Source organism: Nannospalax galili, unplaced genomic scaffold (genome assembly GCF_000622305.1).
Source record: "Nannospalax galili isolate Female #2095 unplaced genomic scaffold, S.galili_v1.0 scaffold192, whole genome shotgun sequence".
Lineage (NCBI taxonomy): Eukaryota > Metazoa > Chordata > Mammalia > Rodentia > Spalacidae > Nannospalax > Nannospalax galili.
Window position 1 is genome coordinate 1,791,653 of NW_008331810.1, and position 17,621 is coordinate 1,809,273.

General features: G+C 46.0%; 1 protein-coding gene across 1 annotated transcript in view; it reads right to left on the reverse strand.

Annotated features, from left to right (window-relative positions):
• LOC103728932 (beta-1,3-galactosyltransferase 5-like) overlaps positions 1-17,621 on the reverse strand; it is a 58,992-nt gene that overhangs the window by 34,492 nt on the left and 6,879 nt on the right. The window contains exon 2 of the mRNA XM_008826927.1: positions 14,996-15,138. Coding sequence (XP_008825149.1) covers positions 14,996-15,138 — 143 coding nt within the window. The remainder of the gene's footprint in view (positions 1-14,995; positions 15,139-17,621) is intronic.

Below are 17,621 nucleotides of genomic sequence, written 5' to 3' on the forward strand. Positions count from 1 at the left end.
CTCCCTCCCTCCCTCCCTCCCTCCGCTATTTACCCCAAGCTAGCCTTGAACTCACAATTCTCCTGCTTGTGATTCCCAAGTGCTAGGGTTAGAGCTGCATTATGCCTGGCTGAAATTTCTTTTTCTTTTCTTCTTTCTGATTTATTTATTTTATAAATGAGTATTTTGCCTGCATGTGTGTAAGCGTACCTTGTGCGAGCCTGGTGCCCTTGGAAACCAGAAGAGGTGTTGACCTGGGACTGGACTTACAGATGGTTGTGAGCCACCACATGGGTGCTGGGAGCCGAACTGCAGGAGCAGCCAGTGCTCTTAACCACTGAGGCATCTCTCCAGCTCCTAGAGAGAATATAGAAATTGATTTTCTATTAAAGAAAATGATTTGTCAAAAGGCTTTGACAATGCCACGTGGATGGGTTGAATGGACATGGGACAGGCACAGCAGTAATCCTGGGGTACAAGAAAAGTGAGCCCTGCTCATACTGGAGGAGCGGGGGCTCCTGGGAGAGGCTAGCCTGTGGGTGTGGGCAAAGCAGCAGAGTGCTAAGCTGAGGAAGGAGTGTTCAATGTGGCAAGATCCCAGTGCAAAGGGGCAGGATGGGGCTGCTGTGGACTGTGTCCCCCAGATTCATATGTTGGAGACTACCCCTAGTGGTTGTTTTTGGAGGCGGGGCCTTTGGGAGACCCCATGAATTAGGTCCTGAGGGTGCCACATTCATGAGCGGGATCGATGCTTTTATAAGGAGATTGGGGAGGTAATTTCTGTGCCGTGCGAGCCACAGCAAAACGGACAAGGAAGTCTGTGTCTGTACGCAAGAGCCTTTACCAGGAACAGGGCAGGTCAGCATCTTGCTCCCCAACTTCTACACTCCAGAACTGCCTGAGAAACAGATGCTGTTGTTTGAGCCGCTGTATGTGACCTTTGTATGGCAGCTCAAATTAATGAGAACAAGGCGAGACAATTTGGAGCCAGATAGTGGATGGCTTTCTACTGTGACAGACAGAATTCTCAAATGGTCCCCCAGGACTTTCTGTTCCAGTCTTCGCGACAGACCGTGAGACAGCACAGCTATGATGAAGCCACATTTCAAGGCAAAGGAGACTTTGCAGATGTGATTAAGTTGTGAATCAGTTGATTCTGAGTCCATAAAAGAGACATGAGTTGGGGACTGGAGAGATGGCTCAGCAGTTCAGAGCACTGACTGTTCTTGCAGAGGACCTGGGTTCAGTTCCCAGCACCTGCATGGCGGCTAACAACTGTAACTCCAGTTACAGGGGATCCAACACCCTCTTCTGACCTCCATGGGCACTGTATGACATGGGTGCACTTACATACATGCAAGCAATACACACATACACATAAAATAAAAACAATAAATCTTTTTTTTTTGTCTTTTTGAGACAGTGTTTCCCTGTAGCCCCAGTTGGCCTAGAACTTTCTATGTAGATCAGGCTGGCTTTGAATTCACAAAGATCAGCCTGCCTCTGCCTCCCAAGTGCTGGGATTAAGGGCATGTGCCACCATGCCCAGCTAATAAATAAAATATTTTTTAAAAAGGCATGATTTGGGGGAGGCCAAACCTTTGAAAGCAGAGGTTGCACTGGGCTAATCTGGAGCAGAAACAGATTCCAGGGTGGAGAAGACCAGTCCATAAGCTGTTGATGGGTGTGCACTGGGGAATGGGGGTCAGCTGAGAGCAGACGAGGAAGTAGCCTCAAGGAACTGAGTCTGCCAGCGACGGGGACAGACTTGGAAGTGGATTGTACTCAGAGCTGCCTCACCCAGATGACACCACGTGGCATTTCCCTGAGGAGCCCAGCAGGCTTCCTGCTCATGGAAAGGTGAGGTAGCAAATAGGTGTTGTTTGTGATGCCAAGTCTGGGCTGGAGAGATGGCTCAGCAGTTAAAAAGCACTGGCTGCTCTTGCAGAGAACCCGGGTTCGATTCCCAGCACTCACATTAGGTAGCTAACAACAAAGTCTGTAACTCTAGTTGCAGGGGGATCCGATGCCCTCTTCTGATCTCTGTGGGCATTGCATGACATGGGCACATTTACACACATGCAGTCAAAACATTCATATATGTAAAATAAAAATAATAATATATATATTTTTAAAAGATGCCAAGGCTATGACAGTATGCTACAACAGGACACTTCTACACAAACCAAGTTAAAAAAACTGAACTTTGAAAAATGAAGATGATGTTTTGTAAAAGTCCAAGCAAGTTAGGCAGGAACTTCTGGAGGATACGAGCAGAGACAGTGTTCAAAAAGTAGAGTGAGGGCTGGCAAGATGGCTCCGTGGGTAAAGGTGCTTACTGTACAAGCCTCATGCCCTGAGTTCAATCTCTGGGCCCCGTGGTGAAAGGACACAACTGACTCACGAAAGTTGTCCTCTGACCTCCAAATACACATGGTGGCACGTGTGCACCTACATGCACACACACACACACACACACACACACACAGAGTCACTCACTCAAAACTTAAATACAATACAAAATCTAAAAACCCTGGAAGACAATAAAATTAGAGTTAATATTTTTACAGAGAAGAAATCTTTATTTACTTACATACATATCTCAATGTTTTGCCTGTATGTATGTAAGTGCACCTGTGTTGTGCAGTGCCCACAGAGGTCAGAAGAGGGTGTTGGATCCCCTAGGACTGGAGTTATGGATGGTTTGTAGCCGTCATGTGGATGCTGGGAACCAAACCTTGGTCCTCTGCAAGAGCAGCCAGTGCTCTTAACTGCTGAACCATCTCTCCAGCACCCAGAAAAAAAATCTTAATAGAAACCAGAAATTGGAAAGATAATTTGAAGAAATCACCAGGCTTCTGCCTCCGTGACAAACCCCTGAGAGTAAGGACAGACTGCGTGAGGGTAGAGCCTGTTCCTCCCTCCAGTGATGAGATGCGGAAACCACACAGACTTCTCTTCTTCAACTCACTACTCATCAGCCAGACCTTTGTCACATGGCTTCATTTGCAAGGGGTTTTGGACGTGTGTTGAGTGGCTATGTGTCTTAATCCTCTGGTGATGCTATAACAGAATGCCTGAGACTGGGAAGTTCATGAAGAATAGGAATTTGTTTCTCATAGTTTTAAAAGCTAAGAAGCCCAAGGCCAAGGCCCTGGCATGTGGCAGGGCCTGTCTTGCTTTGTTCTCATTCTAGAATCTCCAAAGGCTGCTTTTCACTTCCTGGCTACCCTGTGACCTGGACCTCATCAGCTGGATCTAGCCCAGTGACCCTGAGCATGAGACAGTGGGCTTCATAAGACAGCAGTTGGGTCTGGGACTGTCTCTGGCTACAAGGCAGCTTCTGGTGTCCTTCCTGGGCTGCTCTGGAATGTTCCTTGTGCTCTGGGTTCCATCTTGGCTGTTGCTGGCTCAGGTTCACTCTGAGAGCAGCTTTGTCAGACTTCAAATTGATTCTTTTAGTGACCTGGTACCTTTTTGGCACTGTTGCCGTGTGGTGAGTTTAGCCTGAGCCAGCTTCTGTTGATTGTAACCATAAACCTTAATTAGTGTGTACAGAAAGCCTACAGTGAAAATCAAACTTTAAAAGTGGGGGCCACTGACGCACCACTGTGGAGCCCAAACAAGACCCAAGTCAGCCTTTTGTAACACCTGCCACTCCTGTATCCTGTTCTTTGCAGTGGAGTGCTAGATCCAGCTTCCCACTACAGGGAGGGGCTGCCTGAAGGGCCTTAAACCGAAGTCTGACTCTGTGGAGGGCAAGTATGAAATACTGACCCCACCAACATGGCTTACCTAATGTAAACCATTATTATGAAATAAGGGACCGATGGCCTTAAAATGAGCCTTAACTTTTTGAGAGGGCCAGATGCGAGTGGAAACTCAGACAGATGTCATTTAAAGTTGGTAGAGTGAGGGATGGGGTCCCAGGTTCTAGTCTTACATTTGGCTTACATCTCTGTCTATTGTATGTCTATCATCTGTGGTGTTAGGTGTTACTTTGTCATGGTCATCTACTTGGCTCTACTCAGGCATGTTTAAAATGCAGCCAAAGGCTGCGGCTTTACAGATGATTTGCCTGTGCTGTGAGAAATGAGTGTTTGTTCTAAATTAAGCCTACTTCCTACCCCAAGCTAATCATGGAAATGGCTGGCCACAGCTCTTCCTCTGCTGGCCCCCGGCTTCCTGTGTAGACCCTTTGTGTGAGTTATTCCTCACAGCAACGCCCAGCAACCTATGGGCTGGTCAGTGTGCTAGAAGCCCAGCCAAGGACGCCCAGCCTGCAGGTCAGGGGCCGGGTCGGGTGGTTTTACTCTCAAGCCTCAGTGAACTGCCTTGGCAACCTGCAACCGAGCATAGGGCATACTTCCCTCCTGGAGTGCAGCATGGACGTGGTGGGTGAAGGGGTTCACTGGGAGAATTAGACCTTCCACCACGAGGGGCTGGAGAAGGCAGAACTGGTGGCCGAGAGGGTCAGCAGCTACCAGGCTGAGCAGTCATGTGGGCCAGCTGTGAGGGGAGCCAGGGCTGGCGGTGGAGGAGCAGCTGTCTGCGGCTGCGGTCAGATGTCCCGCCAGGGGCAACAGGTTTGGTGATAGAAAAATAAGCCTGACAGGAAGTGGAGGAGTGAAGCCAGAGCTGGAAACCACTGGCTGATGTCAGCTTGTTGTTTCTACCCTGGCTGTGCACAGGGAGGAGGATGCCTTCCCCCGTTTAATCTTCCAAGTCTTGTGCAAATTCCACTTTTCTCATTCCAATCATACAGAGAAAGGGATTATAAGAAAATGGATCTCGGTGGACTAAGTTGGCACCATGGCAACAAGTCAAAGTTTGTTTCTATGGGACTATTTTACCTCAGAGAACTCCTGGCAATGTAGCAAAATGCTAGCAAAATCTTAGACATATTTATCTTTTGATTTAATGATCTCAGTGCTGGGGCTCTGTCCCAAAGCCATCTGGGCAAATATAAAATGACTGTTTATAGGAGTGCCATTTTCTATAACAAAAGACTGAAAGTCATTCTCAAATTCAAGGAAAAAGAATGAACAGTAAAAACTGGCCATTCATAGGCCATACAGAGAAAGAAGGAATGTTGAAATCTAAGCTTCCCTGAAATCTAAGCCCTTTCTCCTTCACATTTTCCTGTGCGGTCTATGAATAAGTTTCATGACTACACACTATAATTAGACTTAAAAGTAATTTCCCCAAATGGAAGAATAAGAAAGAAACAGATGAACCCAGGTGATTTTGTAATGTTGAAACACACCACTTTATAGCAATTCCAGGCCAAGTGGTAACTGCACTACTTTACAGTGACCATAAAATTCTCCGTTGGACAATTCATCTCTATTGGGGTGAAACCTTAGAACAAAAGGAATCTGCCCCCCCCATAGACAAACGACAACTGCTTCCTTGACCTTGTTTGTGGTGGAGTCCGTATGGTCCTTGTTGGCTGCGCAGGTGTCATGTGTGGTGAAGCGTGTGACTAATGGGGTCAAGGTCTGGAACTTCCTGTGCGAGGAGATACAAAGGCAGGGCTGTGAGTTAGATGGGAACTCTGTTCAGTTGGATTTGGAAATGACAGGCTAGACGCAGGTGCACTGTCTCGGAAGCATTTCCCCACTTGCTCCGTGTGGGAAGCCTAGACATCATGACCTTCATTGTCCACGCTGTGGCCACTAAAACACAGCGAACTAGAAGCTCGGAGAAGTGCCTCGTTTTGGACTTAAGGTCAGATATGAAACATGGAACTCTACCAGACAGCTGGCAGGCTAAACGATGCTCTTGAGACTGTGGCAAAAACTGTCAAGACCAACAGCAAGGGACAGCCCTGGAGATTGGGAAGTCCAAGATAGTGTCACCAGCACCTGGTGAGGATGTTTGGACAGTGTTGACCCCTAGTAGAAGTCAGCTGATCACAGACTAAAACTGTGAACCCAAATAAATCCTTCGTCCTGTTGAGAGGGGATGGGGGGATGCATAGGGACACTTTAGAATTCCATACTATAAGGACACCTTTGCCTTCTGTATTGTAGAAAGGAATCTACATGGACACAGCATTAATAGCTTAACAAATATGCTCTGTTAATGGCTTGCTTGCTCTGAATTAACTCTATAGCCCGGGTGATGACTGGAAGAGTACATGTTGATACGGGTAGATGTTAACTAGACTCGGTGCTCCAAGAAGTGCTTGAGCCCAGACATCCAGAAAAGGAGTTCAGAGGACAGAAAGCAGAGAGGCACCAACCTCACCACCCTCAGAAACATGGCTGACTGGGGTGAGCGGGGCTGAGCCTGGGAATGAATGGCTGCCTCTGTCCCCAGTGCTATCTGTCCAGTGTGTACACAAGATGCTAGGGCATTTTTCCCCAGTGTTAACACCTGCTGCCGTCTCAGATCGCTGGGTCACACCTCTGCTCTGCTCAGACGTTTTTTGTCACAGTGGTGAGGGGACTCACGCAAAGCTCATTGTGGTTTGACTGGAGGAACAGGGACCTCTTCCCCTTTCTGCAGCTGCTGATGTTCACTGAGACTCCGGGAGACTGTGGTTTGCTTCTTTCTTTGTAAGTTAATTGGCAGGATGGGGAATGGTGTCCAGCTCCCCTGAGCCCACTGCACCATGCTTTGCAAGCCTCAGGGAATGTTAAGACAAAGGCTGGCCAGAGTCCATACTAAATATATCTAAGGCACTAGACGCATCCAGCGAGGCACCTGAAATGTCTGTTTTAAAACCACAGGCTTTGGGAGTTCTTCCTGCTGAACGTCATCCACCTAGGAGCTGGGACTGCCAGTTCCCAGAACAGCCCTGAATTTCCCAATGATGACAGAAATTGCATCACAGGGCTGCAAAGATGGCCCAGGTGGTAAACTGCCTGCTGTGTGAGCTCGCGTACCTGAGTTTGAGCCCTAGCACCCACACAAGAAGAGCTGGGTGTGATGGCATGTGTTTGTAATCCCATCACTGGGGAGGCTAAGACAGGAGGACTCCTGGGGCTTGCTGGCCGGGAGAGCAGAATCAGTGATCTCCAAGTTTAGTGAGAGACCTGCGAGGAAAAATGAGGTGGAGATCACTAGAAGAAGACACCTGACATCAATCAGCCTCTGGCCTTTACATGCATGTGCATCTGCAGGCACACATGCTCACACATGAACCCACACCCATCCCAAAATAGCATCACCAAATTCCATGTACAGGACATGGCATCTCTCAGCTTCCCTTGCAGGTAGACTGAGGTCACATGTCCATCTCTAGCCAATAGGCTGTAACCCAGTGTGGTTTCCTGGTAGAAGCACCCCGTATGTGAGCTTTCTTTTTTCTTATTGTAGGTGGTGATTTCTGAGGTCCTCTGCTGACGTTAGAGTCTCACGCTGGATTTGGCTTAGGTCTTGGAAAACCATCGAAGTACTGTACAATCAGAGGTGTGGACATCAATTGTCAACTCTGCCTGTGAGATCCTGTGTGTGTGTGTGTGTGTGTGTGTGTGTGTGTGTGTGTGTGTATGTGTGGTGCACACATGTGAATGTATGTGTGTGGCGTTAAATCCTCTACAGGTCTCTTGAACAGTTACAGCAGGGGGCATTCAATGTGTAACAAACATTAAATATTATGTTTTCTTTCAAACCCTGTAAAACTTTGAACTTGGTTTATGACAAGGAATTCGAATCTTTTTTTTATTTTTATTTTTTATTTTATGTGTATGAGTGCATTGCCTGCATATGTGAGTGCACCCATGTCATGCAACGCCATGGAGATCAGAAGAGGGCTTCAGATTCCCCTGGAACTGGGGTTAAGGATGGAACGTAGCCACCATGTGGGTGCTGGGATCGAGCTCGGGTCCTCTGCAAGAGCAGTCAGTGCTCTTAACTGTTGAGCCATCTCTCCAGCCCAGGAATTCTAATCTTTTAATCCCATCATACCCTATAAGACTTTTGTTTAGGAAAGGCCCTGATATATTCCTGAGTCTGACGGCCTGGGGTAGTAGAGCTCTTCTCATTCTTTTAAACTAGCCAACCTAGTTTAAAAAGACTGTGAGGTCAGATCCCAGCTAATGGGGAAAAGACACAGTTCTCTTGCATTAGGGATAAAAGCCCCTCCAAGCTTCAGGGTCTTGTGTTTACTTGCTGGATCTGACTGACCACATAAGACATCCTTTTGCAAAAGTAAGATCTGCCTTGCTGAGTTACTTTTGCTTTGTCCAAGCATTCTTTGTGCAGTGTCGATGGGCTCCTTGGACCTCGGATTCTATTTCTAACAAATGTGATATTTCATGTCCATAGTCTGAACCAGTGCATCTCATTTTCTTATTAGGGACACTTATTGCTATTAATGGTGAGTGTCAGCAAAGATGAAACAAATACAAGTGATGTAATACTTGGAGCCTTTTGAGAATTATAAACTAAAAAAAAAAAAAATGGCTGTGTTTTGAAGATGGGAGCGTGGGTGAGGGGTTTGTCCTTCAGAAGGAAGCCCACTGTTGTTGCTAAAGGGTGGGTGATGACTTGTGGGTGCCTTCTGACTGTGGGTCACCACAGTCTGACAACGTCACCCAAGGAAGCTCTATGCAGCAAGTCACTCAATTTACAACCCTCAGGTCAATGTGTGTAGGAATGACTTTTATTAGTGGAAATACTCTGGACTGATGACTTTCAATTAACCCCAGAAAATCCATGCCCTTGGATCTGGTGACCCCTGTGTTTTCTTGGCAACCTCGGTTTGATACCCCCCCAAAAGATAATGAATGAATGTGGGTGTGCTGGAGCAGCAACATGTCTAAGTGCTGCAGGCAGCCCACCCACCCAGCTCCACTGGACGGTGGAGAGTGGGAAGAATTCATAGATTAATGAGATACTAGGAGTGAAAAGACCAGATGCTCCATTAAGATTAATGGTGGAGCCGAACTTGAACTTCCTACTTCCCTAATGAAGCTGGAGAAAGAATTCTGAATAAATTATGGGTGTGACCTGACTGGGGAACACAGTGGTGGGAAAAACAGGGCTCCAGAGTCAGCTCCACTGGTACAGGCTGCAGACACAGCTCCATCTGCACAGCGCTGGGAAACAGATAACTCTAATAGGGAAACTAGTGGCCTCTGAGTTCTGGCCGAGTCAGTGTGCTTGTTCAGGGTAGGTTTGTTTTTGTTTTGTTTTGTTTTTTGTTTTTTTTTTTGTTTTTTTGGTCTTTTTGAGACAGGGTCTCCCTGTAGCCTGAGCTGTCCTGGAACTTGCTATGTAGACCAGGCTGGCCTTGAACTCACACAGATCCACCGACCTCTGCCTCCTGAGTGCTGGGACTAAAGGCATGTGCCACCACGCTGGGCTTGTTCTGGGTAGTTGTAGCTGCTCCTACAAATACCTTTGGAAACAAATTAAGTGATAAAGAAATTTTTCAGGCGATATACTGGCAATGAGGGAATTTATACAGTTTGGGTTTGACAACCAGCATGCATATCTCCCTTTGGACGATATACCATAATGCATGTGTATACCATCGATGATTTACAACACACTTTCTCCTTTTGTGGCTCCTCATGACTCAGAGAGGGCAGGGGAGTTAGTTCCTTATGCTCTGGGCTGTGGGAGGGCTGCCTTGCCCTTTGCTCCCTTCCTCAGAGCTCCTCTTTCTTCTCTGCTGACGGGCGATGCCCGAGTGAGCTGTGCTGTGGCAGAGCGTGGACCAGTCCCCTGATGAACCGTGCAGCCCTGTGGATTCCCAGCGGGTCCTGGGATCAGTCTGGGAATGAGTCCATTTGGCCCATGACTCAAGACAGAAGGCAGTTAAGAGGCAGTGAGCCTCATCCGTCCTTCTCTCTGAGGGGACCTTGGAGGCCACGGATCCATACTCTGCACCAGACTCACCATGTGACCCCATTGCAGTGCAGGCCTTCTTTTCTGTTTCCTCAAAAGGTTGTCTAGTTTGATTCATAACATTACTTGTTCTCCAGGGCTTATAAATGGGTCAGAAAAGATGTCTGGAGTTCTTGGAAATTAACACTGAAATTGGGGTGCTGAAACCCTCAGGAAGACTTTGTGTATCATTTAAGACTTTTTAAAAATTTATTTTTATGTGCATGAGTGTTATGCCTGCATGTGTGTAAGCGCACCCATGTTGTGCAGTGTCCTTGGAGGCCAGAAGAGGGTGTCGTATCCCAGGAACTGGAGCTATGGGTGGTTGTTGGATGCCATGTGGGTGCTGGGATTCGAACCCAGGACTTCTGCAAGAACAGCCAGTGCTCTTAACTGCTGAACCATCTCTCTAGCCCCTTGAGTATCATTTCTAAGTGCATACAGATGGATTTTCAAATTTGTACTTGTAAACTTATGAGGTTTCTTATACAGAAAGATTAATTACTCTAAATCCAAACATGACACATACAGACTATAAAACGTCTCAGTGCTGTGGGACCAAGTGCCGGCACAGCTGTCCCCGCTGCTGGGAGAGCTCTCATGTCACAGCACACGAACCTAGATGGGGTGAGCTAGGCACATGATGTACTTTCCTGCTGGAGAAGGTGAGGCTAACACCAGGTGCACTTGATGTTACTGGCATCAGAAGGCATACCTTTTTATAGGGTATATTTATATACCACTACCAATAATATAATATAAATATAATATAATTAATATAATAAAATAATATGACAAATGTATATTAAAAGGAGATTTATGGGGGCAGGAGAGAAGGCTCAGCAATTAAGAGCATTGGCCACTCTTGCAGAGGACCTAGGTTCGATTCCTAGCACCCACATGGTGGCCAGAAACTGTCTGTAACTCCAGTTCCAGGGGATCTGACGCCCTGTTCTGATCTCCTCAGGCATTGCATGACACTGGTGCACTTACATACATGCAGGCGATATACTCATACACATAAAATATAAGTAATAAACAAAATATTTTAAAAGGAGATTTGTTAGATCGGCTTACAGGACAGGGTTGGCATGACCCAACAGTGGCTGTCTCACACTGGAGAGGCTAACACTTAGTTGCTTAGTTCACCATGCTGTGTGCCACAGCTGTCCCGATCTGGTATCAAAGGCCTGAGGGCACCTGGAGGGCAGCTAGCTGGTCTCCAGTCCACACTGGTAGCCCAAGCAAGCTGGTTCTGATACAGGTGAAGGAGCAGCCACAGGGTAGATGAACTCACCAGCCACAGGGAAGACCAAGGGAGCTAAAAGCAAAAACCTTTCTTTCTGTCATGACCTTTCATCTAAGCTAGTACCAGAAGGGTCATCCCACATCAGTTAGAGCGAGCGCCACAGTCCCCCACAGACACGCCCACAGGCCAACCTGCTGTAGACAATTCCTCGTTGAGACTCTCTCCGCAGCTGATTCTAGCTTGTGTTAATTAACGTTGACAATTAAAAGTAATCCTCACAAGCTGTCATCTTCTTGTTGTACGTAAGTAGGCACACGCTAAAACAACGATAAAGCGTGTAGTCAGTAACTGCGTTACTCAGTAACCGTGTTGTCTGTGGAGCATCGCTGTTGGGAATCACGTCCTGTACACAGTTCTATGCCGCATGTTCTTATAAAACTGGTGCATTGAGTTTACAGCAACATGTATGCTTACAGTGACATGTGTGTTGTGATGTTGGTGGCTGCCGTGTCCCCGGGCAGTAGATTTCCAGCTCCATTGCAATCCTGTCCTCCCCCAATTGGCATTGTCATAGTGTTTTGTCACAGCGATTGAAGCAAACTAGACTAGCGCAGTGTCACCAGGGTAGACACCAAGAGGCGGTGCTCAGGGCCAACCATTTGAGGTCTGCCTTGAATGCAGACATTTTGTCTCCCCCTTCGGCCCCTTCCCGCACTGCTAAGCTCACCAGCAGCCTGTGTGTTATACTATCTTCCTGTCACTTACACAGTGGAAACCCCACTGGCCTTCCTGAGGCTCTGCTCTTGGCCCCTGGGCTACCACAGCCACCTGCATTGTCTGCCTCGCTGACCACATCCTCTCAGCCTGTTTTACCTTGTGGTTCTCAGACTTTGACCAGCATGGAATCACCTAGAAGTCTTAAGAGGAATAGACCCAAGTCCTCTGACCCGTAGAAACTAGTTTCTTGGTGGAGAGGAAGAAGGTGTGTTTCAACAAGCCGGGTGATTCCAGTGGGGGCCAGAACCCATAAAATGTACCAAGAGGCACCCTGACTGAATTCTGAATCCCCTAACTGCCCCAGCACTGAAGTCACTCACTGGTGTGCCTGAGTGCTCAGACCCAGTCCCGAAGGAAAGCTCTTCCTTCCTCTTTATTGATCACACGCACACATGTACACAACTCACAGAAGACACACCTAAAACTCCCCAGAAAAGCCAGACATCCTGTTAGTTATCCTACTAACTGAGAGATGGGTTTAGCCAGGCCAAGTATAGTTACGAGTCGGGTCATGTTTGCACCACACTTTACTACGCTTACGCCCACTGCACTGGCCAGTTCACTGAGTCTCTCCCTTTCTGAAGTAATGTGAAGCTGTCATTCTTCTCTTGCCCTAGGAGTCAGTGTCACTCATGACCAGAAGACAGCAAGTGGGATTTTGGAGCTGAGGGGACTTGGACAAGATTTGGAGATAAAATCGATCTTACTCAAACTTACTGAAAATAAACATGTAATTGATCACTCCTATTCTACAGCAATTTTCTTTGTAAGATTTAAACCATTTAGCTCTAGGGGCTCAGTGTCTAAGAGCACTGGCTGCTCTTGCAGAGGACCTGGATTTGATTCCTAGCACCCATATGGCAGCTAACAACTATCCGTAAGTCTAGTCCCAGGGAAATCCGACACCCTATTCTGACCTCTCGGGCATTGCACAACATGGATGCACTTAGGTAATACACTCATACACATAAAATAAAAATAATAAAATATTTTAAGCCATTTAGCTTATGACTATAATTTAGCTATGACTGTAATTAACAAGCAATAAAGTGCATCAATTTTAATACATTTCGATGTATTTTGACAAATTCATATACCCATGTAACCACCCATGGTAGCCTTGCAAATGCCCACAAAGGATGTCCATGTCCTAACCCTAAGAACTTGTCAACATATCATTTTCATAAGGGATGTAGGGGTGGGGGGATAGACCAGATGGCCCTCCCAGGAGGCAGCATCTTAGATCCAGAGAGTGAAGCTTTAGCTATAAAGGACTTTTCTTGAGCCTTGAAACTTAGTGGCGTTTTTTCCCGCTGGTTTCAAAAATTGCTTGAGGGGGAAATTGCAATGATCCCCTTCACACACCCATTTTCTCCCCCTTTGGGTAGAAATGTCTATCATTACTATTCTACGGCTGTCACACCTTGGTATTTGGGAATCGGTGATTGTCTTCTAGTTCACAGGTCCACTGATGGAGAGGAATTTTGTCCCAGGGTGAGCCATTCCCAGAGCTTTGCCCTCCTGGTTGCAGTGAATCCAGTGAGACAGGTGGGGCTTTTATCACAGCATTGATGTGTAGGAGTGGAGTACATGGCTTGAACATCTGACAACTTCTTGGACTGCAGGTCCCTAACAGACAATGTCATTGAAGACAGAGTTGAAAGACATTCACCGCTGGTTTGGAGAGTCCTGAGTGCTGGCTGCAGCACACCCTGGCCCTGTGACCCAAAGGAAAGACAGACTCCTGCCAAAATGGCTTTCTGAAGGGAGATCGTCACCAGACACCTTCTCTAGACAAAAGGCTTTGAAGGACTGGATGTTCCACAGCAGGGATGGCTAGGACGTTCAGCAGAGAGAACTATTGTCCAGTAGGTGCCTATGAGCTCCCTCAGAGTCCTGGCAAGAACTGAAAACTTCCCTTTTTCTTTCTTTTGTGCAGATTACAAAGTATCATGTTATTCTTCTATTTATGTGGAAGGGCAGAGTTGATAGACCCATTTCTCTCTCTCTCTCTCTCTCCCCCCCCCCCGTGTTTGTGTATGTGTCTGTTTTTTTGATAGTAAAGTTTGAGTACCAATCTTAGGCTCTTCTGATGTGTTCAGAATTCAGATATCTGCCTTTAATCCTTTACTATACCCTACCCCTTTTCAAAATTCATCTAAAAAATTCTCCTACCCAGGAGCATTTCATTGAAGGGGGCCTGTTACTCAGTAGTCCTACAAGAACAGACTTCTGGTGATACTGAGCGTCACTCTCTGGTCCCATTCACTTGCTTAGCTTTTTAGGAACTTGCAGGTTCTCATGGGCTAAGCTGCTGGGATTTGAATTCTGTTCACATAAAAATACAGTTTCATTAATTGAGCCTCATTATCCAGGGATTTGTTATATCTCTGTGTTTCACTCACACTTCCTGTGATACTCTGGAGGAAGTGTTTGTTAAGCAAATTAACAGTATAATCAAGATCCCAGGGAGGATACTTAAGGGATTAAGAGGTGGAGGCAAATTTCAGAAGTGTGTACTGGACTACTTAAATGCCACAGAGCTTTCACCTAGAAGCAGCTTAGACAAACAAGCTGTCATTTTATGCACCCAGAAATCATAAAGTTAGATTTCCTATTGCATCATGCCACAGTCTGGGCTGATCACACCACCCAGAGTCATGACAGCTTTGTGTTACGTCCAAGAATATTTGCAAAAACACCAATTATGTTTTATAGGGTCATATTCTTTCAATCTTAAGGTCCATAAACTTTGCACAGGAATCCAACTTACAAGTGGATACCTCACTAGTGAATTCATCTTTGTGGTTCAGTTTTTGAAAATTTAAGCGTCTTTCTGCCCACACAGGACTGAATGAGTCACAGCAGTTTTTATTTACAGTAGTTTAAACTAGAAACAACGTGAATGTCCACCACCTAGAGAAAAACACATTTTGATATTTTCATACTATTCAGTACTATTTAGCACTAGAAAATGGATAAACACTGTCACATCCACACTCACACCCAGAGAGAGAGAGAGAGAGAGAGAGAGAGAGAGAGAGAGAGAGAGAAAGAGAGAGATCTCAAGATATCATTCTGAGCAGACACAAAGTGTTCATGAAAGATGATCTCATCGATAGAAATTCTAGAAGAGGCTGAGCTCACCTCCAGTGTCTGAGAGTGAGTGGTGACTGCCATAGGTGCCCATGAGCATCTTAGGGGTCTTGTACTCGACACTGAGGCTCTTCCTCAGGTTCCTAACAATTCCCGTCCACTCCACATACAAAACTGTTACTATATCCAAAGACCTAAAATTTTCAAGCCATTATAATATCGTTAAGGCAGCAAAAAGCCCCATAAGAGTAACTGGCCAAAAAGTAAGAATTCCTGGTCTGGTTGGACGCTTACCTCTCCGGTCTCACTGGTCAATCACCTGGTCATAGGACCGCCTCTAGGAAGGTGGGATCACCTTAACTTATGCTAAAGAGATAGGCAGAATGCCTAGTGCGTTAATGAGATGGTGAACTTTTCATACTCAGAATCCCTGCTCCCATTGCGATGCTTGTGGCTCTGGATTGCAGACATGTGTCTCTCCCATAAGTTCTGCCCATTTTTCTGAAGTCTTCAGAAAAGCATAATCTCTCCTTTTCTTCTTCATATCTCTTTTCTTTTGATTTATATATTTTTACATTCTTTATTTCATGTGTATGAGTGTTTTGCATGCACGTACAAAAGTGCACCCGTGTCCTGCGGTACCTGAGGAGGCCAAAAGAGGGCGTTGGATCCCCTGGAACTGGAATTACAGTTGTTAACCACCATATGGGGCTGGAAATCAAACCCAAGCTCTCTGCAAGAGAAGTCAGTGCTCTTAACCACCGAGCCATCTCTCCAGCCCCTCATCTCCCTTTTCTAAGCAGCTCCCCTAATGCTTTGGCTGCCCCGGTGTCTTGTATTTCCTTACTTTTCCTCTAAAGCGTCCTTCTCCCAGCCATGTGGCTGCCTGTAAACCATGTGTCTGACCTCCACGTGTGCTCCGAACCCGCATGGCTCCATGGCTTTCTTTCCCTCTCCCCTCCATTTTCCTCCTCAAGGCAGCTGCTGAGATTCCCAGCTCGCCTACCCTGAGGACTTTTCTTTAAATTCTAATAATATTGTCTTAAAGCTTCCATTTGAGTCAATTCTTAAAGATTAAAACCTCTAGGGGATGCTCTTTCTCCCCTGTATCAATATCAAACCTGTTTCAACATCTCTAAGTCTCGTGGGCACGACTATACATTTGCAATGCTTGTAGACTCTGAATTGCTGGTTAATACCAGGTACAATTGGGGGTTAAAATACTGAGACCTCTCAAACCTTGCATTGTTAGAACAACCCATCTGGAAATCAAGTTTAGACTTTCTATTAGTATTAAAAATATGCATCTCCCAGCAATTCCACAGTAGAAATACATGTACTAAAGGAACGAACAGTAGGAGACGCAGCCAGAAGTTTCACAGCACATGGACACGGGCCACCATGTCCATCAGCAGTGGGGAGGGTCCATTACAATAGCTCTGCAGAGTGTAATGTATTATCTTCATGCTGATAATTAAGCTACAGCTATCAGGCTAAACAGAAACCCAGGCAAACTCAACCATCCTGCTTAGGGACACATTCCTAGACAGCACAACTTCAGAGAAAGGCTAGAGGCTGGTCATCAGAGCAATGCAAGAATTCCCCAGGCAGGCACACAAGAGGCACAGAAGTGCCTCATGAGTCTGCCTCGTAATTACTCATTAAATCTCCCAAGGATGTGTCCACAGACCAGCCCTAATCTAGACAATTCCTCACTGACCCCATTACCAGGTGATTCTACAATGGGTCAAATCGACAATCAAAACCAACCATCACAAATATACAACACCCAAAGTAATCCCTAATGTGACTGTGGCCCTAGGTGATAACAATGTTGATGCCAGTTCATCAGTATTTACAAAGGTATCACAAAGGTGGGAAGCAGCAATTGTGGGGAGACCAGACTGCAAGATAGGGATGGGTTCAGGGAACTGCCTGACATCTGTCAACTTCAGATTAGTCTTTTAAAAACTTCCATTAACAGCCAGGAGTGGTGGAGCACACCTTTAATCCCAGCACTTGGGAGGCAGAGGCAAGCGGATCTCCATGAGTTTGAGGCCAGCCTGGTCTATAAGGTGAGTTCCAGGCCAGCTGGGGCTACAGGGAGACCCTGTCTCAAAACAACTAAAAAACAAACACAAACAAAAAAATCCTCTATTAACCAAAGACAAAGTTCATAAAAACAAGTACTGGGGAATGGCTGGGGGTGCCGACAATACAGCAAAGAGTAGCAGGGATAACAGAGTATAAGGGCTGTAGTCAGGGGGAGGGGGCCTATGGGAGGGCGCCATCTGGGATGTGGGTGTATAGATGAATAAGACTGGGATGTTCTGTATGATATACACACACAAAAAATCAACAAATTAAAAAAATGAGTTATATTTGAGGAGGAAGCATAAAAATTTATGTCATGTTAATTAGTAGAGGTGATAAACATTACCATTGAAATCTACCGGATGACTTTATAGACATACACATGTGCCAAGGATCCGAGTGCAACCGACCATGGCTAGTAATAATCAGATACATACAGATTAGAGATGCATGCGCCAACATCTAAGTGTTATTAGCAAAAACAATGAGTCTTTCTGTAAGAAACAGTGTATTTTAAAATGAAATGGAGATCTTATTTGAAGGTTAAAACTTCATTCAATTTTATGTTTTGTAGGGTACAATA